The sequence below is a fragment of the Zalophus californianus genome, chromosome 4 (assembly GCF_009762305.2).
Source record: "Zalophus californianus isolate mZalCal1 chromosome 4, mZalCal1.pri.v2, whole genome shotgun sequence".
Lineage (NCBI taxonomy): Eukaryota > Metazoa > Chordata > Mammalia > Carnivora > Otariidae > Zalophus > Zalophus californianus.
The window spans coordinates 162,145,002-162,172,550 of NC_045598.1; the positions used below are offsets into that span (position 1 = coordinate 162,145,002).

The 27,549-nt window shown below is 41.6% G+C and overlaps 1 protein-coding gene across 1 annotated transcript in view; it reads left to right on the forward strand.

Annotated features, from left to right (window-relative positions):
• Positions 1-510: 510 nt before the first annotated feature.
• Positions 511-27,549, forward strand: part of TRHR (thyrotropin releasing hormone receptor) — a 35,225-nt gene continuing 8,186 nt past the window's right edge. Inside the window, exon 1 of the mRNA XM_027577668.1 lies at positions 511-1,299. Within this exon, the coding sequence (XP_027433469.1) occupies positions 511-1,299 (789 nt within the window). The remainder of the gene's footprint in view (positions 1,300-27,549) is intronic.

Here is a 27,549-nt window from a genome sequence, read left to right on the forward strand (position 1 = left end):
AAACGCTAAATTCCTACCAAGCTTCATCATTGAGCCTCTCGGCTTTCCCCCCACGCCTGGCCCCTTTTTCCTCTTTACACTTTTCCCAAGCACCTGAGAGGTTTCTTTGTATTTCTTTTTCAGCTAGCAGATACCACTTAGCTTTTCCTTCTGGGCACCCTTTCAAAGTAGGGAGCTTCCTCTGTTTCTCTTCCGCATTTTTTCTCCATTAAGAGGAAACAGGTGCCTCTTATTAAGCTGGTTAAAGACAGTTCCTCCATCCTACACTGGAGTTGCGATAAAGGGAGTTTTCAGAAATACATGTGAGCCCTGTTACTGGAGAAACCCGGGAGGTGAAAGCAGAGGGAGAGAGAGCTACCTGCCCGTGACTGGCTCCATTCCAAACGGGGAAGCTGTGAATGAATTTGGACTCTAACTCTTCACAGGGGGAGAGAACCACGGAGATAAAGGAAGGCCACTTGGCAGAGGATGTTTTGAGAAGTGTTTCAGAGAAACTTCAAACCTGTGAAGATGGAAAACGAGACAGTAAGTGAACTGAACCAAACACAGCTTCAGCCAAGAGCGGCGGTGGCCCTAGAGTACCAAGTGGTCACCATCTTACTTGTGCTCATAATCTGTGGTTTGGGCATCGTGGGCAACATCATGGTAGTGCTGGTGGTCATGAGAACCAAGCACATGAGGACCCCCACAAACTGCTACCTGGTGAGTCTGGCAGTAGCCGATCTCATGGTCTTGGTGGCTGCAGGCCTCCCCAACATAACAGACAGTATCTATGGTTCCTGGGTCTATGGCTACGTTGGATGCCTCTGCATCACTTACCTCCAGTACTTGGGCATTAATGCATCCTCTTGTTCGATCACAGCCTTTACCATCGAGAGGTACATAGCGATCTGTCACCCCATCAAAGCCCAGTTTCTCTGCACATTTTCCAGAGCCAAAAAGATCATCATCTTTGTCTGGGCCTTCACATCCATTTACTGTATGCTCTGGTTCTTCTTGCTGGATCTCAATATTAGCACCTACAAAGATGCTATTGTGGTGTCCTGTGGCTACAAGATCTCCAGGAATTACTACTCACCTATTTACCTAATGGACTTCGGTATCTTTTATGTTGTGCCAATGATACTGGCCACCGTCCTCTATGGATTCATAGCTAGGATCCTCTTCTTAAATCCCATTCCTTCAGATCCTAAAGAAAACTCTAAGGCATGGAAAAATGACTCAACCCATCAGAACAAGAATTTGAATTCAAAGACCTCTAATAGATGTTTCAACAGCACAGTATCTTCGAGGAAGCAGGTAAGCAAACCTGAGCCAGCAAGTCCACGGAAACAATGTGGGATAGAGTTCCTTGCAGGATGGGATCAACTTTGCCCTCCTTAGCTGACGGCAAAATCAAAATACAATCATGCCAATGTTTCACAGTGTAAGCATCTGCTTTACATGTGAAATCCATCTCTAAAGCAACCGAAGATCTAAAAATGGGTGGGGAAAATGTGATAGCACACCAGCAGGTATCAGTGTAGGTGCTGGGAAGATATAAGGAAATATAAACAGCAACTCTAGAAATCCACTTTGCGATTCTCTGGGAAATGTAATCGAAATACCTGCACCATTTGTGGCTTCTCTGGCGAGCAGCTGGGTAGCTTTAAGAATTCTATGGCATGACAGGGATTTGATAAGATAGTTGGAGAAAAGATGAGTCAGAGCAAAAATGAAACTTTCCTACCGTTCTACAGCTTCTCACTGAGATATAATAACTGAGAGGGCTTCCCGGTCCTGGACTTACTAGTTTTAGTGGGGCAAGAGCCTATCACCTTCTCCCCCAGCTCCCTACAAAGGGTCCTAGCACGCAAAAAAGGAAAATGCACTCTGCTCAGGAAATGTTCTGGTAAAAAGGCTAACGCCAAGCTCAATTCATTGGTTAGAAAGAATGATTACATTTTTTTAAATGTGTTTCTCCTGGTAAGCGTAACTAAAAATCCCTTTATGCTTTCAGATCACCAAATGTGGATGTGGTTACAGCTAAATAGTGGTTTTACTAGTGGATGAAGTGCAACTTTGTTATAGTAGATACAGTTTATAAGACAATATAAGAATAAAATACTTGTATGTCATATACATTTTCAGCTATATTTACACAATTGTTCTAAGTTACTTAATGAACTTAGCTTTCAGTTCCTTTTTCTTCTTTGCTGAACAGAATAAACACATAGAAAACATTTATTCTCATAGCTGAAAAAGAAAACTTGAAATCAGCAATACCGGCTCTTTCTCTCTCTTTTTTCCCCCTGCAGGGAATACAGTTCTTCCTGTGTGCATAGATAGAAACAGCATACTTTTTAAAGTACGCATATGGATTATATACATGCTATTACTTCCAAAACTTGAGATTAGCTGATATATGAAAAATTTTAATTGGACATATGGGCACACACTGAAATGAGCTGCTAATAAATGTGGGTGTTGTAGATATGCATGAAATGAATAAGGAACTATAACTTAAAGGGAGTATATACACCATTTTAAATGATACTGTGAGATCTAATAGAACGTTTTTTGTTAAGGATACCAGATAGGGAGGACCTGAGAACTTTTGCTGGCTCTTAGATTCCTATTGCTTTGGGTCTAGCAATGCTACCTAATACAAGGCATGTTTGGCCATCAGTTACCCAAAACCTGATTAAGGGAAACTTAGAGAGGGCTGTTGACCATCTGCCAAGACAAACATTAACAAATACAGTAAGAAAGTAAAGAATATGTACATCTCAATTAGAGATCAAACATGGGTTAATGTCTGTAGCAAAGAAGGTCAGTGAGTAAATTTGTTCATTAGACTCCAATCTATATTGTTATAAATTCTAAAAAAAATTGGTCTAACGTCCTTCTTCTCAATTATAGTCATTAGTACCTATTAGCATTAATAATGTGCTTTCAATTGCTAATTATGTTACATGTTCACACTCCCATTTCAAAGCTGTTACAGATAGGCTGCCTTTATAGAGGCTGGTGGTAGAAGAAAAAGTCAAAGATTTGGCTCCAAACAATCCTGGGCTTACATGCCAGGGTTCCAATCGAATAGTATGACCTTGAATAGGCAGAACTCTCTGAGCCTCAGTTTCCTAATCTAGAAAAGGAGGATCCGTAGCAGCATCCGGGGTTGCTATGAGGGTTCAGTGGAACATCTTATGAAATGGAGTGGTGATTAACACCTGACAATTAGCCTCCTTCCTAGTTTTATAGTGTGTTGGCAACTGTAAGAGAAATACAGATTCATTCTTTAAAATACTATATACATTCACCATTTAAACAGATTAGCTATTGAACAGATGTGTGTATGTTCTAGTAACTTCTCTAAGGGACTTTTTATTTATTAAGGCATTTGGAAATGTATTTGGAGCATTTGGGTTTTTCACAATCGCATCACTGTCAGCCTTCAAGAGGGAGGGGCGCCAAGTGTCCCAAAATGTGCCAGTCAGTCCTGCCCTTTGAAGAAGTGCCCTGGTACAAATGGCAATAACACCCCCGCTGAGAGACACAGGACGGCATATGAATCCATAGATGTGCGTTGAAGTAATATGTCATGAAATTCAGTCTTGATGACAGATGAGATGGGTGTTCAGAGAAGAGAAAGAAAACTATGGGGCTAAAGTGATCAGGGAAGGCTCCCTGGAAGAGGTGGCATTTGAGAAGGCTCCATTAGGATGGAGCTAATTTGGAAAGTAAAAGTCAAGAGGGACAGCACGCCACACACAAAGGACCTGGCTGGGATGAGAATGTTATGGGTTTGGAGAGGAGGCAAGGAAGGGCCCACGGGTGGGATTTTTATGGTGTCAAGTGATCTGGTTGACTAAAATGAGTGACGTATTTGGGGGAGCAGGAAAAAGGAAGATTGGATTAATTAGGAGTGTGTGTGTGGTGTGTGTGTTTAAGAGACAGCAAAGGGGTTGTGAAGGATCCCAACTATCAGGCAGAGAAAGGAGTTTTAACTTGGTATAGGGGCAACCAGCAAGGAGGGTGGTGAGCAGGAAGCAACAGGAGCAAACTGGTTTGGAGGGGATGATCAATATGGGGATGAGATGGATTTGGAGGGCAGGAGACAGGTGACAGAAAGGCCGCTTTGGAAATTGTTGGTGGTGATTCAGGCATGAGGTAGTGAGATTCTCCATCAGCAGAAAATTAAGGGAAGGTGTGAACCAGAGACATGTTTCAAAGAAAGAATGGGTGGGGTGTGAACAAAACAGAAGCACCAGCTGAAGATAGCCCTGCACCAGGGCTCAGAGCCTAGGAGACACGAGTGCCCTGACTGATGAGTGGGGGTGAGAGCCATGCCAGGGAACCAGTTTTGTCCAAAATCAATGGGCCTTTCCTTTGGCCTTTTTCTCTTCTAAAATTTTTCTTTTCTCAAATCTGCAAAAGGTTCAAGCCTCCACCTCCTGTAACCGAGAGTCTTTTGTTTCAGTATTTTCTCTGCATTTTTTTTCTTTCAGGCAAGTTTAATTTACATTTTAATAAATATTCTGTCTGGGACAGGTCTCTCTAACCAATTTATTAAAGTCAAATGTGCATAGCCCAAGAGAACTCCATTTAAAAAGGAAATAAAAGAGCATTTATACGTAAGGGACAAATGTGCATTCTTATTTGTTTTTAACTTTTATCTCCCATGCAGAAAATCCAGATCAGAGATTTTTTTCCCCTATTATTTAGAGATTTGATTATATTTTAGCAAACTGGCTAAATATTTGGTAAATTGAATCAAAGGAATTACTCAAAACAATGGCTTGGAACTTGGAACTTAGACAAAGGATTATCTGATTGACTAAATCTTTGGCTTTACCATTGGTTGTTTTGATATTGAGGAGATACAGTTTAAATGAACCCATTTGTCATATTTCAGCTCTATCCACACAGTACCAGAAGAGCCTGTCAGTTTGGTCAATTCTGGTGTGGAGCATTGGGTAGATAAAATATCTGAATTACTGACTGTATATTCCAAAGGAATTGATTGGTTCCTTTGGTATTTTGGAGGCACAAGTAATCTTGGTAACGGACTATACTACGGATGCAAATATTTGCTTTCCACGGGATGCAGGGGTGTGCAGAATATCATATGGAGCAGACTACCAGTTTTCTTTTGCACTGAGTCTCCCTAATTAGTTCTTTTCTTCTCTGGTGGGGGAACTGTGGGACAGAGTCCAAATACAAACTCCACGAGTTTATGGCAAATTTTTCATTATAGGTTTTATTTGACTAAAGAAGCCTTTAAAATACCGGTCTTTGTTTCCATATATTTCTTACAAGACTTCTACCTTACCAGAGGAACATTGCTCACCCAAGAAGCAAAAGATGCTATCCTTTTTAAAGCAATCCATGCCTTTTGTTGCTGTTGCTATTGTTATTGCTGATGATGATATAAAAGCAATCATGCATATTATGGAAAACCACAGAAAACGAGGGATAAGAAAAAAGGCATCCTTTACCCCACCTCCCAAAAGCACAGTTTATTAGCATTTGCTTATATTCTTTTTCTTATGTTTTCGCTTGGTCCTTTTAATATAATTACAGTAATATATATGTGTGTGTGTATATATACATATATATAAAATATATAATTTATACCCTGCCTTTACATAAAATGTTGAAATTAATATTCTCAAGGAAAATAGCAGGGTAAAAGAACATGGGTAAGATTGAGTCAGTTTTTCTTAGCCCTGATTTTCTCATTAATAAAAGAGGAATAACAATTACTCATAGACTTTTTGTTCAAATCCAGTGAGATGCATGGGACCAAATTCATGTTTGCTCTCCTCCCGCCAGCCCCCTCTGCTACCCTCCCCTCTGGCCTGTCCTTCTCACTGCTCTGCGGCCCCCTCGGCACGCTCCACTAGTGCAATAGGCTCCTGGAAAATGAAGAACCGAGATAAAGAAAGGGCTTAAATATGTCTTTTCTCTTCTTCCCCGCCTCCCTCCAACTCCTGCCTCCAGTGCTACTTGCTTTTTCAAGAAATCTTGAACAAGGAAAACCCTCCAAGACAGGAGGGAAAGGAGGTCTAAGAGTGTAATAGCAGGCAGTAGGGCTGGTATTTGGGAGGATAAAGTCCCTTAGGGTGTGTGGGGAGATTCATCAGTGGTTCATCTTACCAGGCAAATTAATGATACTAAACTCTTCAGCATCAGGCCTAAATCAGAGGTTTCTCAAGTTTACCGAGACTGTTTTCACAAATCCATTTCTCATTTCTAATTGTTTTATTTGTCGCATTTGTCTGGGTTCAACTGTATCCTTCATAGTATAAAGGTCACTAAGATATGAAAAAAAAGTGTGATTTTTTTCACTTAGCACACAGGTATCTAAGTGAGCCATCTTATTTTTATCATCAACGAATAGATTTCCATTTTCGCATTCCCATCCTGTATAAGGAAAGACTTTGTACATACCCCATAAACTGCCTCAGTGAAAATCCCCTGCAGTTATGTGCATTGTGTCCCTTGGTTAGATGAACATTGTTTATTCCCAGTTTTATATTTGTAGCTTTGAGACATAATTTCACCAGGAGAGAAAAATACATTTTCCTCTATGCCTACAAAAAAGGAGAAACCTGTACTCCTGCAGCATTCTTAATTTGGACGGACGGACACACACACACACACACACACACACACACACACACACACACACACACACACACACACACACACACACACACACACACACACACACACACACACACACACACACACACACACACACACACACACACACACACACACACACACACACACACCCCTTTTAAAATCAGCTAACCATGAGGTGCACCTGGATGGCTCAGTAAGCTAAGCCTCAGGCTTTTGGTCATGATCTCAGGATTGTGAGATCGAGCCCTTTGTCGGGCTCTGCACTCAGCAGGGAATCTGCTTGAGATTCTTTCCCTCTCCCTCTGCCCCCCACCCTGCTCAAGCTGTCTCTCAAATAAACAAATAAAACTTTTTTAAAAATCAGCTAACCTTGAAAATGACAAACTATATTTCTTTACATAGCCTTTTGTGCATTCTTCAAACAACAAGCAGATATCCCAAGTTCCAGACAGAAGACGGCTCGGTTGGTGCCCTGTCTTTAGGCTCCTTTATGAGTTGGGGGAAGGGTGAGAAATATAAAGCTAGAGTGAGGTCAACATTAAGCAAAATTGTGGAGTAGGCACGTTATATTCAGTATCCTCTTCAGTTTAATGAAATGTCCTCTCACAATCCAAAAAAAGCACCTAGCACTGGCCTAAGTGTGGAGGACACAGGGACATGTAGAGATGAGCTCTTCATCTTCCAAGGAGCTCACTGTTGGCAACGTGCACAAATAATCCTGAGCAGCCCACTGTGTTCTGGATAGAGGACACGGCATCCGGAAGGGAGGAGCAAAATGGGGGAGAAAGGAAGGAGGCTTTGTGGGGTCCATGACGCTGAGTTGGGCCTGTAAAGATCGACAGAACATCTCAAAGCAGCACTGAAAAGACAGGGAGAGAAGGAAGAAGCAGAGCTCCACAGAGGAGAGGCCGGGAGATGACCAGGCAGGTTCAGGGACAGAGCAGTCTGGTATCATTGCAGTGGGCCCACAAAAGACGGCTGTCCAGTGAAGGAGGTCTGCGCCTGCAGCATCTGACCCCCTTCCTGCTTCTACAGCCTCGCCCTTTGTCATTCCACCTGCTCTCGTCCCTACCCGCTTGAGTCTCTAGCACAGAGCTCTAGCAAACACCTCATTGCTTTTTGGACATCATGTGAGTGCATCAAATCCAATGTGTCTAAAACTAAATCCATTATTTTTCTTCATAAGTCCCGACTTTCCTCTTTCTTATCTGATAGTCCCAAGCCAGAAATCTGGGAGTCCTTCTAAGGTGCCTTCCACCCTATATAGCCATGTCTGCATGATTCTAGCTCATAACTCTCCTGTTTGTGGTACCCCATGCACACCACCATTGTCCTCGCTCCCTGCTTCTCCCATGCTCTCATCCAGCACATACCTCAGCACCCTCTTGGGCTCCAATTCCAATCTCCCCCAGATCATTCTGTACATTGCTCACTAGGGGATCTCGCTAACAGAGATATGTTAGCCAAGTGATTTGTATAGTTCCCTGAGGCCTACAGTTTAAGCATCTTAGCATTAACAATTAAGATCCTGGCTTCCTTCTTCCTATGTGTTCAGCTTATTTTCTTGTGGCTCTCCTAACTTACACTTTAGCTGCAGTGATCCTGAATTATTTGTAGTTCTCTGAACTTGTTGTGTTCTCTCAGTCAGAATGCCCTTCATCTGGCCAACGACCCATGATCTTCCAAGTCTCAGATCAAATGATGCCCCATGCACCCCACCAAGCCTTCCCTGAATTTCTCAGGCAGACTTATATAACTAAATGCCTAGCTGTAACTATGTATGTTAGGTGTTCTACCTATGTTTCCATAATACCTTGCATGTACTGCTAGTTTAGTAATTCTTAAGTATCATCATTGTTAGTCTGTTCACCTTCCTACTGCCATTAATATCTTTAAGAGTAGGGCTTTGTATTCTCAGTGACCTCAGCACTCTGTCTTGTGTATAGCAGGCTTCCAAAAATGTGTATACACAGTTATGTTGAAACCCAAAAGCATAGGCTTTGGAAGAGCAGGTTGTTAGCATCTCTTCCCAATTCCATGTTCAGTGATGTCACACTAGTTGCTTAAAATGGGCCATGGGTGGAGTTTTGTAATCTACAGAAATCAGCAAGTATGACAATTCAGTGTCTTTTTTTTTTGTGGAGATCCAATGGTTAAATATTTATCAGCACACTTCTGTGTGTATGTGTGTGTGTGTATGATATAATTTTACATATATAATGAATGAAAGTATAAGAGAGTACATGCATGCTTACTTTGGGGCTCAGTCAATTCCAACACTATTTTGCTCCATGGAGAATTGCTGTTGATTTATGACACATACTTCTCTGATTCTAACTGAAATTCTCTTGTCTTTTATTGAATCCCTTTTAAAAAAAATATTTTAAGTAATCTCCACACAGCGTAGGGTTTGAACCCACAACCCCGAGATCAAGAGTCACATGCTCCACTGACTGAGCCAGCCAGGTGCCCCTATTGAATCCCTTTTTTATTCCAAAGTAGCCAAACTAGCAACTATCTAGTATAATGGTGACTATGTGAGTAGAAAAGACTTTTTATGGAGATTTCCCCCTCCCAGACAGGACAGGCTAACTTAGAAATATGGCAGACTCAAATAATAATTTACTTTTTATACAAAATCCTATTGTCTTTCCAGTGAGCCTTTAAAATACACTCTGTAATGAGAGAGCTACACTGGACAGGATGGGGAGAGAGGGAGAGCGATAGCAACTCAGAGAAGGAAAACAATGTGAGCAGAGGTATAAAAATGAGAATAAATCTGAGTACCTTTATGTGACTCATTTTCCTAAAACAATTTGCACACATCATCTTCTTTCAAAAAGAATATCCCCAATCTCCTCTGACTAGCTTTTAAAACTCTCTAACATCTGACCATTTCATTGTTATTTTTGCCTTTGTTTATCCATTGTTTCTTTAATACAATAAACATTTATTGAGCGCCAATTTCAAGCCAGGCATTGCTCTGGAAAACCAGTGATAGTCACTTTCTTAAGGAACTTTCAGTGCAATATGAAAGATTGCCATTAAAAACAATTGGAGGGGAGCCCGGGTGGCTCAGTCAGTGGAGCTGACTGGTTAAGCGTCTGCCTTCACTCAGGTCATGATCTCAGGGTCCTGGGATCAAGCCCCACATCATGCTCCCTGCTCAGTGGAGAGCCTGCTTCTCCCTCTGCCTCTGCCCCTACCCCCACTTGTGTGCTCTTTCTCTCTCTTTCTCAAATAAATAAAATCTTAAAAAAAAAAAATTGAAAAAAAGGTTGGGCCGTACAGTGTGTAGAAGAGGCAACAGAGAGGGGCAAACACTGTACTTAAAGCCCCCAACAGAATAAGAGTCACTTCCACTCTAGAATGATGAGGGGGCATTCACCAGGCCACCATGAAGAACAAGAAGACCTTAAGACCAGCAGAAACAGTCATTTATGTAACCAAGCTGAGCCCAGGACGAGACCACAGAAGGCCCTGTGTGTCATCTGAAGGTGTCTGAACTTGATTCTGTGGCACTGGGGAACCACTAAAGGCCTTGACTTTTGGGAACTTTGCTCATAAAATTGTACAACCGAGCCATCCGAGGTAAGGGAGAGAGAGATGAAGCTTTTGCCATCCAGACAAGAATAAAAGAAGGCTTCGGTTAGGGGGTAACAGTAGGGATGGGTGGGAAGAAATGTATATGAGAAATATTTAGGAGGTAAAGTCAGTAGGATTTAACAACCAGTTCAGTAGATGAAGGAGAGAGAAGCTCCTAAGTGGAGTTCCAGATCCTCAGCTGGGGTGACTGGACAGGAAGCGGTGTTATTAAGCATGGCACAGAGCAAAGAGGAAGAGAGGACTTATCTGTATTTATTCCTTCCCCATAGATTCAGACGTGTCACACCAGATTCTCACACACCTACCAGGCTCATTCATATTTTGCGACCTTGGTCATGTAATTTTTTTCCCCACCTGCAAAGCCCTCCCCACTCCCGTGCTTCCATACCTATCTGTGAATCTGAAGTTCCCAGCTCAGGCTACAGCTGGATCAAGAGGTCCCATATATTGGACATGTATCAGAAGGCAGGTGAGCTCCATCCCCCTTGGCGTTCCCATTCCAGCGGGCCTTGGTGACCTCTGTCTGTCCCGTTACAGGACTGTAAGCAGTTCCCACTTTTTGTGCTTTAAATGCTTATTTCAAAGCTCCCAGCTCTCCTCAAGCCTTTATACTGGGAATGTTTTGCAGTGAAAGTTCTCCCGTGTCCGACCTCTCCTTTCCAGCCCTCCTTCCTCAGCGCCTGTGTCCCCTCGACCCACCCGCCCCTCTGCACTGCAGACCGGCCGGCCCCTGCTTTGCCCACCTATTGCCCAGCCTTTTCGGGGCCCTTAATCGCCCTCCTCCCGTTCACCCCCCAAAGTGCTGCCAGGATCCTCTAAAATGCACACTTGACAACAGGGTTAAGATGTCTGGAATCGCCAATATCCATCTGTCTTCCAGGCATAAACACAACACCATGATCATGGCATACTGGGCCGTCTCCGATCTGCTCCCTGCTTGTTCCCCCAAACGCATCTTCTCCCTGTCCCCGGCCCACCGTTCCACAAACAGTTTCCTAAACTGACCCCGCTGTGTACTGCGTCCAGCCTGCCGGCATTCTGCTGCCGCTCCTTGGACCTGTTACTTACAACCGGCCCGTCCAGGTTCACGCCTGCTGCGCGGGCTTTCCTGAGCCCACGGGCAGCGGCGGCTGGGGCTTCCCCTCCCCTGGGCAGCACCTTGCCCTGCATCCGTGCAGCACACTGTGTTGCTGTAATACTTTGTCCAAGTGTCTCTCCCACCACATCGTGCATCCCCCAGCGGCCAGCAACGTCACCCCGCTTGTTTCTGCGTCCACAGCGCCTGCCAAGGTGCCTAGGGGCATATTGATAAATGACTAGTAAAGACTGGGTGTAAGGAATGAGGAGGATGGAAGGGTCAAATAATGACCTGGCAGTTCTTCCGAGGAGACCGCAAGTGGTGGAATTGCTGAGAGAAATGTGGAGGGAGAGAAGTTAAAAGCACCATCAGAAACCTTCAGTTTAAGAAGAGGATTTGGACATTTTAGATTATAAGTCTTTAGGATTTGGAAAAATTTACATTGTAAGTTGAGTGGTCAAGCTCAAATATGGGACTTTGGGGCTCATCAAAATAATGGAAAGGAGATATAATTAGGGTTGAATCTAAAGAGAGGAAAGGAGAGGCTGACAAAAATTGAGCTCTGGAGGAATCTTTATAATTAGGGGGCTGGAAGAGGACTGCAGTCTTTGCCGGAAACAGAAAGACCTATTTTTCCCTCTTGGAACACGGCCAGCGGGCCAAAGACAGAGTTTTAGTGGATGCTTTCCCTCCAGTTGGGAGGGAAAATAAAGAAGGAAGAATGAGCCAAGGAGAGAGAGAAGGTTCAAGGAGAGAGAAGTTTCAGTTAAAAGAGCAAGTGGATTTATCTAAAACTGGGAAGTCATGGCCTCACGAACTAGAATTAAACACAGCTCTTCATAGATGCATGCAAGGTGCACGAGAAGAACTTAAACTACAAATTAAATTTGCTCTGAAAATTAAACAAGGCTAAATGTGCACACGAAATAGAATGAATAATGCAAAAACACCTGATGGCCCTATTTCGTTGCAATAAAAATAGATACAGTCATTTTGGAAAAGAAAATCCTGCCAACCTTTCATAAACAGCCCTGGTGACTTTTGGCTGTCCCTCTAGGATAGCTTGCCTGGGCATAATCATCTAGTACTTGCAAGTAGCTAAAGCGCCCTGTGCCTCTCCATCCTGGGCCTTCATCGTTGTGAGTTTTCACGGGATTTATGGCTCTGGGAGAACTCAGCAGATTTTCTGCAGGCAGCAGCTCTTCGCTTAGAGAAGGAGGCCGTGACTCTAAGAGAGGCGGCCCATTGTGAGGGTGAGAGGGAACAGAGGCAGGGTAAACACAGAACACCCCATGAATTTTTAAAGATCATTTGTAAAGTCAAGTAACGGGAGCCTCCAGCAATGTGCGGGACTGATACCCTGCCACACTTCTCTGACAGGAGTTCGGCTTGGTGACTGATTCTACTTGGCAAATATTTGAAAGATTAGGCATATAGAAAATGAGGGTGGGGGAGAGCAGGAGAAAAAAATGTGCACTGATATATTTTCTGCTCTACAAAGAAAGCTAGGAATAGGCTCTGCTTCAGGGTGAATTTACAGGAGAAATATTTAACTAGAGAGTATCAAGTGCTAGGATGGATCTCCAGCTATTTCTCTATTAATCAATTAGGAGCAATCAAGTCAATACTTTTGTATAAACCAACTGTAGTGCACAGTGGAGGTATTATCCTTGTTAAATTATTACAATCCCTTCCAGTGTGTTATTAAATAGAATGGGAAAATAGTGCAGGTAAGGACAAATTTGCACCCACTCATCTATGATTTAATTGAAAACCTACTATGTATCAGGCACTGTGTTAGGTATGAGGATACAAACATGAGCAAGTTAGAATTCCTGCTCACAAAAGGTTCACAGTCTAATAGGGAACACAGGAAAGTAAACTGACAATTCCAGCCATAAAGGATTGTTATCAGAAAAAGCACAGAGTGGTGTACTTACAGTTCTCCTGACCTAGATGGCTCGGGGGCAGATGGGCATCAGAAAGTCTTTCTGGAAGAGGACTCCTGAGCTGCACCTTGCAAATTAATTGGTGGAGGAGCACAGTTCAGGGCAGTGAGCATATTAAGTTCAGCTTTGCCCATGTTGCATTTGAAGTGTCTGGAGAATACAGTTTATAAGGTTACAGTTTGAAATACAGAGTTAGAGCTCGGAAGAGACACCTGGCCTGGAGATAGAGATTTGCAGCAGTCAGTGTCCAGATGGTTCGTTGGGGACTCTGGGGTAGATACAATTATTGGGGGAAATTTCGTGGAATAGAAAAGAAACCCTGGAGTAGCCATAATTCTGGGGAGAATGGGATGAAGAGCCCATGAAATAAACAAATAAAAGGAATAAATAAATAAAACAAATAAAAGGAATTACCAGAGAGGGAGGAAGACAGCCAGGAGAATGTAGAGTCACAAAAACGAAAGGAGGAGACTTTCCATGGAGGTCAACAAAAAGAGGTAAAGATAACCAAAAAAGCACTCCAGACAGGCACTGGCAGCCTTTGTGAGTCATTCCCATAAAGTGTTAGGGGAACTACACTAGCTTTCATGAAGTTGTAAATGAATGGATTGGGGCAGGCAGCAGGAAACTGGACAGGGAGTTAAGAGTAGACAAGTTTTAACACATTTGTGAGAGAGAGGGGCAGCTGGGGAGTGCACAGTAATGACAGGGAGAAAAAAGGCAGAGTATTTTTGTTTCCTTTGTTTTGTTTCCTGCCTAAGACAGGAGAAACCTGAAGCCTTTATTTATTTATTTTGAAAGATTTTATTTATTTACTTGAGAGAGAGTGAGGGAGAGCACGAGCAGGGGGAGGGGCAGAGGGAGAAGCAGACTCCCAGCTGAGCAGGGAGCCTGACGTGGGACTTGATCTCTGGACCCCGGGATCATGACCTGAGCTGAAGGCAGATGCTTAACCGACTGAGCCACCTGTGCGCCCCAGCCTGAAGCCTTTAAATCCTGATGGGAAAGAGCTAAGCAGGGTGGGAGGAACTGCTGGCAGAGACATGAGCCAGACTCACTGTTGATAGGGCTTGGTCCCTGCAGAGGCACAAAGGGGTACCAGCAAGGGCACAGGCAAATCCATAACCTTGGAGAGGGCAAGGTAATGGTAACCCTGTCAGCAGGATTGCATCCGACTCCCTGGCCCGTCTGTGGCACCTGGCACAGCATGTGGCACGTAGAAGTATCAATGAGTGTCAAACAAATGGATAAATGTGTGACTTAAAGAGAATGAATGATACAGGAAAAGAGATCGGGATGACCATGGTTGCAGATTATTTTTAGGTTAGGGGGTAGGATGTGGCTTATTCTCATAGTCTGGTCTCTCTTTCCTTGGTGACATGGAATGGAAACTCATGGACTAATAAGCATGGAGATACAGTGGTGGAGCGAGGGGCCTTGAGCAGAGGCATGGCAGTCCATTGTGGGAAGTGGGAGAGGGAGACGACAGCGGGAATGATGGCAGGATGAAGTCACATTCACATTTAGAAACAAGGAGCTGGTGTGATAGTAAATGACAGGCAATCTGAATTTCTTAGTGACGGCTAAACACTTTGCAGTGGGCCTGTTCTGGGACTCATTCCCAATAAATATCTTAAGCAAATTAGGAAAACCCATCCCTTTGTTTGGGCAACCAAAGGCACTAATCCTGAAGGTTTTTAGGTGTGTGGTGCCATATTTAGATGAGCCATTTCATTGTCCTCAAGGTTGTTTCCTTTTCTGTGACAAAGAATGACACCCCCACGACCAGTACAATGTACACTTAGCACTTCCTTCCCTTTCACTGGGGCAAGGATCTTACCATAAAGATAGATAGGATTTGATGCAACACCGAGGGCAGAGATTTCTACATTTGCCACAAAGTTCCATCTAAAGCCCTGCCTCCAAACTGATGGAAGTCAGGTGCCTCAATAAATCCCTTCCTCAAAAATATTGTGAACAGGACCAGTTCATGGGCTATACCTCCTTCCTCGCAATCTTGAGCCGGGTCTCTGCTTTATGAGCATCCTCAGCTGACTTGTCTGGTGTTCACAGTCTTTTGCCTTCTCCTCAAACATCCCGGCTATTTCCAATTTATCAGTGAAGGACACCGGGAACATACTTAAAAGCAATTAGCCTTTTGATAAAAGGAACACTACTCCATTTGCAGACAGTTCTTGACTTTACTTTGCTAGTGACTTTATCTCCTAGGAAGAGGGCAATATGAAGTGCAAATACTCTTAATAAAAACAGGGATGGGCGGAATCGACGGTGCTTGACCCTTCTCCTGTGGATGCGAGCACACTGAGTCTCTGTGCCTCGCAAGACCCTTGAGATACTAAAGGCAAAAGCCAGAGAGGGTTTCCACATAATAACCCTTTCCGTATCGGTTCTCCACATCACACATGATGTTTGTTTATTCCTGAGGGGAGCTCTCCCAACTCAAGGAGTCAGTGCCAGCCACTCAAAATCCAGTGCAGGCCCAAACTTAGACAGGTAGGAAACTGCCGTTATGGACTGTGGCTTTTAAGCTAAAGAACGGTTTCTGTTACTGGCTCCTTCCCAACTCTGCTCATTTCCTCAGAATAATTAAGAATGGTTATTAAATTGCATCAGGCTCATTGTACCCATCCTAAACATGTTTTGATATAGACAGTTATCCATGCATATACCACAGGTAGAAAATGCCGTCTTGGATTTGTTTTTTAATCACAAACATTGAGGTACTGAAAGAAAACTCAGGTTCCCATGATACCCAGTGAGTCAAAAGACAGAAAATTCTGGGCTGGGACAGTGCGAATTATCTTCTCAAATAATTTTTAATGGTCATTAAGAAGTTCTTGGTAGCACTGAAGAAAGGTACTCTAATTTTTGCAAACGGATATCTAAATTTGAGTGCACTTTCAGACAATCCTGCTATCTTTCATAAAGAGTGAAAGTAAAGCTATTGTAATTAGAATTCTATTTATTCAAGGTTATCTTTCTGCCTCAGCTAAACTGACCCAATACAATCTCAGTATTAAGGATAGAGTCAAGTTCTTTAGAAACACTGGAGAATATAAAGAATTCTTTCAAAAACAATAATTTATCATAAAGATGACTTGAATTGCGATAATTCGCAATGGTAAAATTCACGAAACCATTTTCCCCTAAAGAGCAATAGAAATGTCTTCATTCAGAAGGAAAACATCTCGGGAAGCTGTTACACAGTCATGCTAGGGAAATGCTGTGCACGAAAGCCTCTGTGGTGAGCAATGATTCATTCCCTTGTGTACTAACTAGCCAATATTTCATACATATGCCATTTTTGCAGTCATCAGAAAGATTTGAACATATTATACCTTAGTAATGTACTGTAAATTGCTATCCACTTTTATTTTACTCCCAAACCCCTGAAGAATAGGGCATGTTCCCTTCAGTCCAGAAGCACATCCCCACACAAATTGTAAAGGGAGGCTGTGTTGCCAACTCCCTGGAAGCAGGGAGAGTTTTGAAAATTTCCCCCAAGTGATCCTCAAAACCTCTGCATCCCAGTTTGAGTCACTGCCTAAATATTCTAGGTTAGATTCTTTGGTTAATGTCATGCACCAGGTTACTTGTCTGCTCCCCCTCCCACCAATGTAACCTGGAAAAGGTGTGTCCCACTTACATGGCAGTCAGTCATTTACTTGCCTTTCAGATGGCCAGTATTCCTGAGCTCGGACCGTATGGTGCTCGGGGATGGTGCTCGGGGTATGGTGCTCGGGGGTGCCTGCACAGCATCACATCTGCACCTAAGACATAGGTATAATTCATCATGTCAGTTTTAAAGATGAGGAGTCTGAGATTCAGCAACATTAACCTCAAGGTCATCCAATCAAGAGATGGAAGAACCAGGTGCCTAAGAAAAAGGGCACTTCTTATATAGGTGACAATTGCATTGATTCACGTGTTCCACAAAATGTGCTGAACACCTTCTTGAGTGTTCCTGGCACTGTGTGAGACCTTGGGAACACAGCAGTGAACAAATAAGACAAAAACCCTTGTCCTCTGGAACTTACAGCCTAAGGAGGATGGGGGAAACAGTATATAAACATATATACAGTATATAAATATATACACATAGTGTATAAGATATTGGAGAAAATGAAGCAGATGAGGAGGATATGAAATGCTGAAGTAGGAGGGAGACGATTTTCAATAAGGTAGTCAGAGATATAAAGTAAATAGTCCATTTTCAGAGTGCAGTGTTATTTTGACTCTATATGCAGACACGAGCAAATGTCGCTTACAAATCAATGCCTGAAACAACAGGATTTTTCCCATTAATGAAATGTTAAAATACCATGCTGTCCTACATAAGTCATTTAGCTTTTATGCACAGGAAGTATAGCATGATACTCTTCAGTTGTCTTTCATAAGCTTTTAAAACACTTATTCTAGAAGAAAAGGCATTCTCCATTCTAATTCAGACCGAAACATTTTTCCACCAGTGGGGATGGAGACCTCTAGGTAGGTCAGAGATTGAGAGAGGTTTGTGATCAGCATTCCTTTACCCACACACAGCGCTAGTTCTCTTCATTCTTGTAAGACGAAATATGTCTACCTAGTTCCACCTGAGCAATAAGAAACAGTTGCCTTTTTAGGGACAGATAGTTCAAGAGGCCTTCTTGGCGGCAGCCAGAGTGGTTCCAGCACAGACAGGGGCAAACTGTTTGGATCAAATCCCAGCTTTGCCACTTGTAAGTATAGATGGGTTCCCTCGCTGGTAACATGGAAGTCATGGTAGCACCTTCCTCACGATGCTATTGTGGAGACTCGATGAGCTGATTTGTAAATGAAACACTCAGAATGGTGTCTGATGCACAGTAAGTAATGAGTGATTTCTAACGTTAGTTTTAAAATTAGCTTTGCTTTTCTAGCATTTACTATGTTCCAAACACTACATAAGCCCTTGATCAACATCATCTCATTTATCCACACAACCTGGGAGATAGGTAAAATTTCTCTCACTTTTACTGAAGAGAAAATGGAGACTCAGAAATTAGAGATGGGCGCCAAGTCCAACAACTGGTGAGTGCTGGAGCCAGGATTCCGGCACAGATGAGGAGAGTCTGATAGCAGAACCAACGGACTGGCTTGCTCTGGGCCAGCACGGCCCACGGCCATCAGTCTGGAAGTGCATCCCCTCCAGCTGATTCTGGTACTGGTTTCTACACGAACTCCTGAATCCAGCGTCTGTAGGAGCACACATCTTCTGGGAAAATATCTCCCAGGATTATTAAAAGTACTGTATCAGCAGGATATTTTTTTAGGTGACATTTGTTTCGAGTAGTAATGCTCATGATGATTCTGTCATAGAGAAGTCAAATTTTCAATCAAAACTTTGGTCCCCACGCTGACAGCCAGCATTATTCGGTCTGTATTTTTCATAGGATCTGTTGATAATTAGATGAATAATTAGAAAAATTTCACCGAAAATCACAAGAGTGGTTTGAAATAAGTTATGCGCCATTTACCTTGCTTTACCAGAAGCATTGGACTATTCCATTGGTTGGCAAACTACAGTCATGGGCCAAATCCAGCTCTATGGCTTGTTTTTCTAAATAACACTCACAGCCACGCCCATTCACCCATGTGTCTTTCGTGGCTTCTCTCACAGGGGCAGAGCTGAATAGTTATGACAGGGACTCAAAAAGGCTAAAATACTTACTGTCTGGCTCCTTATAATAAAGGCTTGCTGACCCTTGAACGATTCCTATTTAAAAGTTTATTTGTGAAAATGTTATATACTTTGTACAGGTATGTGAAGGGTGCTCAAGAAATAAATTATAAATACATATTAAACAAATATTATCCAAACAAGAATTACCACAAAATTGCCCAAAACAAGAAAGTTCAAGCTTATCGCAGGCAGCCTAAGTTAGCAGCTAGTGTATCCCCTACCGTCATCTTGACTCTGTATCCCCTAAATATTATATTTTTTGCTTTGCCCATTATATGGGAGAATCCTTGAGTTCAATGGGCTCTAAAGTACAAATTTAAGATGCAGAGTGACATCCCGAGAAATAGTTGTCTACAGCTTCATGAGGGACAGAAAAACCACGGATGATTAGATGTGACAGCAGACAGAGAAGACAGTACAAGAATGACTGTCAAATGACTGGGGTTTGTATCTTTTGTAGGCAAACCCCACCCTGGTATATATTAATACAGTATCAGTCAACGTTGATAATGGGAAGTGACCTCAGCGTAAATCATATTGACTTAGCATCTCTTTTGTTGTTCACATTTCCTGAGTTCTTTGTAACATTATATCCAACAATTGTTTATTTCTACAGAATAACAGGTTGTTCCCTGAAAATTTTCTTCACCATAATTCCAGTCTGATCTATCATGGCCCCTTTTTGAGACTGAATCTTTACACATTGATTTTAATTGTTGACTCTAAGCATTTTTTAATACCAAACCTTGATTCAAGGGCAAGAGATAAAAATACGCAGTATACCCTATTCTTGCCCTCGAGATCTTACATATTAGAAAAGAAATCAGACCCCAAATAATAATGACATTTGTGATTAGGGCTGGAAGTACCAAACAACCACATGGAACTCCATGGAAGAAGCAATACTTAGAGTAGCATTAGTGAATTGTTCATTCATTCATTTCTTGAATATTTTTGGCACCTACTAGGTGTCAGACCTTCATGTTGCTCCTTGCGTGTAGGGTAGGTAGAAGCCATCATTCTAGAGACGAAAAAAAGACAAGAAACAAATAAACAAATGAAGAAACAGGATCCTCTCAGAATGGGACTGTTAGTACACAGAAATAAGCGGGGAGAGGGGCACCTGGGTGGCTCAGTCAGTTAAGCATCTGCCTTCAGCTCAGGTCATGATCCCAGGGTCCTGGGATCGAGCCCCACATCAGGCTCCCTGCTCCGCCGGAAGCCTGCTTCTCCCTCTCCCACTCCCCCCGCTTGTGTTCCCTCTCTCACTGTGTCTCTCTGTGTCAAATAAATAAATAAAATCTTTTTTAAAAAAAAGAAGTAAGCAGGGAGATAAGAGAGAAAGCAACCTAGGAAAAGGTTAGTACCTGCCACTGTCTCTAGAAAGTTAATATTCTCTTCTCTGGATCTCTTTCTCTTCATCTATAAAATGAAAAGAATACCTACTTCATAAATACTGCAACAATTAAGTAATTCAATAAAATCCCTGGTGTTATGTTTAAGATATATTGAGTATAGTAAGGAATTATTATTGTGGTGGTGGTGGTTGTCAGTCTTCTCGGCTCTTTAGTTAAATCCTCCACATTTTCCCAGAGATAGTTTAAATGATGTGTTGTTTATGGAAGCCCATACTCTATGTGGATGCTTTACATAAATTACATCATGTATTCTTTACACTTACTCCTATTTCACAGATGAGTATACTGAGGCTTACAGGCGTGAGATATCCTGCCCAACTTTATACAGCTAGAGAGAGGCAGAACTAGAATTAGAATCCAGCCTGTTCCCTCAACCACTATATTAGTACCACCTGGACAATACCATTGCAAAGAAACTCTAATGACTTAATAATCTGTGGTAAAAGCTTGGACTTCATAGCACAGGCCCAGCATGCTGTGGTTTGCATCAGACACCTTATAGACTCATGGAGGTTTTTGAGTCAAACCGCTAAAAGCAGATAAATGCAAAGTAGCTCCATTCAATCTGTTAGGCGAACAAGGGGTGATAAAGCTGGCACCCCTTGCCAAGGACGCAGATTTCAAGACAGGATAAGGAATATAACAGCACCTCATATTAGAAAGTTATACTATATGCTTCAATGTGTTTTCACATCCTCCTTGGAATTAATCCTCAATTATATTGTATTCACATTTTAACTGGGGTAGCAAGGTTCAGAAAGCTTTGAGGGGTAATGATTGGCAAAGCTGACATTTCAAACCAAGTCTTCTGATTCTGAGTCCCATGGTTAGCCATCAGAGAGCTAAAAATCAGTGAAAAGTGCTGAGTTTATGACTTGCTGAAGGAAAGAAACATACTTTCCCCATTTGGCTGTTGTTGTGAGTTCTTTGGGGACAGCTAGAACATTCTCTCTGTAACTCCAGATAGGCCCAAGCATGGTGCAGGTAGTCTCTCCTGGGATAGACCCAGATAGAGAAGGAGTTGGCTGCCTTCCAGGTGCTCTTGGCCACCATGATAAGGTACTTTGTCCAAGATCTTTAGGAGCAAGACCACTAAATGCCCACTAAAACTTTGGCAGCCCTGAGAGCTTTACTTCTATTTAGAGATTACCTCTCTTCCCCTCCATCATTCACATTTTACATTTTAAAATATTCTCATTGATTTCCCATCCCCTGCTGGGTGAGCTGAGGGATTGTGTGTCTAGATCACTGTCTACAGTGTTACCCTCACCAGGCTGTAGGGCCAGAGAAGCACAAGGGAGAGATGAGATCTGGAAATATCTCCCTCAGAAAGGATCAATATCTTCAGAGAAGTGTTAGAGCCAGCAACTGGATGCCCAGCTCACAGCCAGCCAAGATGCCTCATTCAGAAGTTTTAAGGTGTGGTTCCAAAGAGAAAAATGATCAGGAGAAGTAAACACATCCTAGAGAACAGGGGTAAGAAAACCCACGCAAGGTGGTAGGGCAGGGTTTTCTGCATGCTTAGTCATTCACTAGTGATTTACCTGGAAGAGAACATTTAGAAAAGGCTAAGTAGCACACTCAACCCACAGCAGACGCACTGTAGCCTTGTTCCAGGGCGGCTCATGAAAGAATTTAGAATGACATTTTATTTTCTACAGCTGAGATGTTATTATAATTTGGATCCCAATTCTACTGGCTGAGTTTTCTCCTTCCCAGCATGTTTCCAAACGTTGGCATCCTGTGAACAAGAAAACATCAAAGCAACAGGAAGGGAGACAGCCTTTCATCTCCCACAACTATCAGACTGTAACCAACCCTCAAACCCCCACACTGCAATAGCTGCTAGTGTTGCAGGAAGTCTGGTAGCGAATCCGAAAGTCCAGCTGCAAACTTTATCTTTAGTTCTCCACTGTTAACAGGAAGGCCCACAAAATGGAAACGTTCAAAAAACATGTTCCCTCAGAACTTAGTGGAGGGAACAGGATAGCTCTGGTAGGTGCTGAGGTGTAACCCTTGGGCGAACTAGGAATTCATTTTTCATTCTCCTGTTCCACTCTGGCAGTCTTTACCACATCTAAACTTTCAATCCACCTGTTTTTTGGTTTTGCAAACTTCAAAAGAAATTTTTTTTTGCCCCCAATTCAAGGTATTATGGTGAAGAGAAGAGGGAGACTTTGCAGTGAAATACCCATGCCCTTAAATTGTGGCTTTCATTCATCAGCATAGGACTTCCTTGGCATCGGTTTTATCCTCGGTAGAATGCAGATAAAGTAGGGGCTGATATGAAGAAAATGCCAAGCGCACTGCCCAGCACGCAGGAGACATTGCGTATATCTGAACGCTCTTACTCCCTCTCATCTGCTAATTTCTATTGCTAGATTAGACTGTCTTCCATTTTCATCCCGTTTTCCTCATTCTATACTGAAACATTTTAAGAAATACTGCACAGTCTGTCCTCTAACACAGACTCAGATATTCTCAGAAAGTGAGGCTCACAGCCACTCAGGCTCTCTCTCACCCTGAGAGGTTTGGGTATAATTTAGCCCTGAACTCTAGTTCCACAAACCAGAATAGCTCAGGGTCCCATCACTTTTTCCACTCTTTGTGTGTTTGTACCTCGCTCTAACTTGGCTTTTGAAAGAAAGAATGGGCTTTGAGGGTTCATCCCGTATCAGACCTGGGTGCAGAGCTCTCTCTGTTTCCCATAAGCATCCTTACACTTGGTATTTGGTGATGCTCAGTAAAGCATCTGGGGGTGTCACAGAGGACGGGTCACATGGTGTTCTATATGAAAACATGTCCTTCTGCAGCTCCACCTCTCAACTATGCTCATGTGTCCTACCAAGGGCAGGGCCAGCGCATGGCCCCCCGGGAGATAGAGCTCAATTTCCTGTCCCCACAAATGTCTCACTCAGAGAACAGCTCTGCTTGACAAGTCTGCTTTCTCAGCACACTTACAATTGTGGAGACATTTTTTTTTTCAATTTCACTGGATGCACCACACTTACAAATTTATATTTAAAAAGCTTGTATCACTATTTATTTCTGTAATCCCTACTTCTCCCTTAATCCCCACTTCTTCCCCAAGCATCACCAAATACTACCAAAATTTCTCTACTGTGAATCTCTTCTACTATTTTCATGGACATCTTTAATCAGAATAGAGTCCAGAAAATACTCTATAATTCTATCCAGAATGGCTCTAAGTTCTTAATGGAATATTTAGATATAGTACTTGACAGGTGGAGTCAAGAACCGAACCCATGCATTAGCATCCATAAGTGGCTCCTTGCCAAGAAATTTGTAAGTAATCCACAAGGCAGGATTTGACAGTCCATGATCTCCCCACCATAAATCACCACTCTGACCTTATTCACTTTTATTATACTTTAACTGACTAATTATACTTTAACTGAGTTGATTCTAAGCCCGTTGGTGGTCCCATCATTCAATTTTTAAACCCCACCAATTATCTCACTCCATAGTACAAAGCACCCCACATTGATTACAACTGTCTTTTACAAACCACATTGCCAGACTCTAAGTCAAAACAAAGCAGAACACCTCTGGAAGAGGAAAATCCCAGAACTCACAATCAGTGTAGAAGCTTACCTAAATTCAGATTTATATAACTGTCTCAAGTTTATTCTTCAACTGGCTCAATTTATGTAACAAAATGCAAAGGGTCATTGATCACTTTGCTGAAGGCCATCTGAGAGCAAAATATTCCCAGTAACAGAACACTTTGTTAAAATGTAGCAATACAGGAGAACATGGACAGGAGCCAAACATAAAACGTATTGTTACTCTTCAAAGAATGGCATTAGAATATTAAAGCTAACTGTTTTGTATTCATTAACCAAGAGAATGTTTCCAGAAGGAAATACACTTTTGAAATTGGGTATATTCCAGCCAGAAGTACAAGAACTAGAACACTTTGCTAATTTAAAGAGTCCTAAACCTACACATACCTCCACAATTATATTTTAACATTTGTGAAAAATAAATATTTACTCAGGAATAATTCAACTGTGCATTGAGCACTTATTATGTGGCAGGCATATTTACTAAGGACTTCTCCCAAACTTTTGTGTACTAGGGATCCAATAAAAGTTTGTTGTTGATTTACTCTGGTCATGAAGCCAAAAACAGAACTTTGGTGTTATAGAATGTGGGAGATTCAAAACAAATAAAGAGACAATGATCCACAAATTAGAGTTACCTGTTCTGACGCTCTTGAAGATCATTCATTATAAGAGTGGTAGTCTTCCAACACCAGTTATTGATATGGTTGTCATCTCCTCTTACATAGCTTTGCCTTTTTAGTTTTAAGAAAGCTTTTCCACAGTATTTAATATTGCCCTGAAATCTTTATATTCTGCCACTGAATTTCAACCAAATGTTTGAATGGACCCTGGTACCTGTTATTAAATAATTTTTATTTCAGCATTCCTTTTATAACTTCTACAGATTCAGTCTTTAAATTGACAGTATTCCTAAAAGAGGATTCAATTATTTGCTTTCTTCTCAAGGTGATGCTCCAATACATCTCAATGACTCAAGTTCTTCAACCATATTTCAGTTATAATAAACTTTAAAAGGGAAAATAATAGAAGGCTAGGAAGCCAGGGTTCTGGGTCTAGAGATGCACCATGTTCTTAATTAGCTACAGGAAGTTAAAATGAATTCTAGTAATTTTTTCAGCACTTCAGGGAACTGCATCTTCCTGTGAACACAGCAATTAAGATGATTACTGACAATCTCTATTATTAGGAATTGAATTTATTCCTATAGTTTATCAGTACCTTGAGGAATATTTATGCTCCAGGTACTATTTCCCTTTGCCTGGCCTTACAACCCCCAAATAACAAAACCCAATTATGTGAAAATGATCACAAGCATGTCTAAATATTTTGTTACCATGAGTAACATAAGTTAGATTTTCTTAGAATGTTGGAACTGGAGAGACTTTTGGGAGAAATATAGATTTTACATTTACTGACTCTGGAAAATGAGGTTCAAACATAAGTCGTGTGATCTGCCCAATCTCTTCAGGGTCAGAGAGGGATTGTGCAACCAAGGTGTTACACGCCAATTCCAACTCTTTCTTCCATACCCACTAGACTTGGCCATTCACTGACATACAGCAGTATGCCGCAGCTTTTCTCTCCTAAGGAAGAATGTCTAGATGATAGCAAGACCCATGATCATGCACAGAATCTTTTCTGAATCATACATAAAATCAAAAGTCAGAATTTTTTTCTGAATCAATGCAAGAATTCCAACTAAATCTTCCAGAGAACTGAGATGTCAATCAACTCCCTATAACTTCCTGGACAGATTAATAAACTAATTGCTGATAATTAAAGTGTCCCCAAATCCCATGTAATCAGATCCTCACAAATAACATGCTACTAATTGGACTGTGGCCCCAGAAATAAAAGTTCCCATTTTATTTTTGATTCCATTTTATTACTTTTGCATTTTAAATTTTACTGTTTATTTTTTTTTCCCTAGGAGATAGATTGGTGTGAAGGATCCTTATTCTGCCTTGTTATGACAACTTTCTTCTCTCTAATCAGTACTTTCTAAATGTAGCAAAAAAACACATGTAATCCCAGGACTACTGATGATTCCTGCCAACAATATTGGCCTTTCCAAGTATTTCATAAACATTATTTACAACAATTGGAAGTCTTCAGCTCTGTATATATGTTGATTTCTGTAATTATCTAGAAAAAAATCTAGGGGTAGTATCAAAAGACTATCTGATAACTAGCTTTGCTACTTATATGTATATATGAGTTGTATGACCTTTCTCTGCTTCTCTGAGCTCAGTTTCCATCCCTCATCAATAAAATGCAAACAATAACACCTGCCCTACAGATTTCATAGGGATATAAACACAAAATGGCTTGATGACAATGAAAGTACTTTTTTAATACAAGGAATTAAACAATTAGCTGCTGTTAGGACTCCATTCAGGATTCAGGGTATTGACAAGAAAGGTAGAATTTTCTCCTGCATTATCTTGATATCTTAGATCAAGTGTGGCTAAGAAAAAGGGGAAGATATTGAAAAAGTGTTTTTTTTTGTGTATATGACTGAGAGGAGGCCAACCTCACCACTTGTGCACCCCATTCTGTTCCCTATTCAAGAGCACAGTTCTTCCAGTTGTCTTTCTTTCTCTCTCTCCTGGATCACAAATTTTCCCCTCTCTGTGGGATTGCTCCCCAAGAAAACAAAGATATAATATCTTCCATTTTTGAGAAAAATAAATCGACTCTGCATCTCCCTCTTGCAACCCTTCTTTTTTACCAGTCCCTTTTCCAACAAATAGTAAAATATTATACAGCAATAAAAAGAAATGAAGTACTAATACATACTCCAACATGGATGAACCTTAAAACATTATGCCAAGTGAAAGAAGCCAGTCATACCACAAAAGATTAATTCCATTCAAATGAGATGTTCAGTATAGGCAAATCTATGGGGCCATGAATATATTAGCAGTTGCCTAGGGCAATCTAGAGCTGGGGAAGGTGGGAGTGACCTATAATGGGTATGGGGTTTCTTTTCAGGATGATGAAGATGTTCTAAAATTAGAGTGTGGTAATGGTTGTACAACTCTGGGAATATACTAAAAACTCTTGAATTACACACTTTAAGTGGGTGAATTTAATTATATGTATATTATATCTCAATAAAGCAAGATATGAGGTTAACATTAGTCATAAGTCAAGTTGATAACATGCACTCAAATATTGTGTTGAGAATGGCAGTTCGCCTCTGTGGCCTTCCTCCCCCAAATCTCTAACTTCATTCTAAGTGTGAGAAAACATCAGCCAAGCTCAAATTGATGGATATTCTATAAAACACCTAACTGGTACTCCTCAAAATTATCAAGACCATCAAAATTATGGAAAGTTAGAGAAACTGCCACTTCCCAGAAGAACCTAAGGAGATGAGATGACTAAATATAACACAGTATGCTGGATGAGATCCTGGAACAGAAAAAGTGCACCAGGAAAAAACTAATGAAATTTAAATAAAGTATGAAGTTAACTAACTCCATAGAAAAAGTATCAATATTGGTTTGTTAATTGTGACAAATGCACCATACCTATAAAAGGTGTTAAT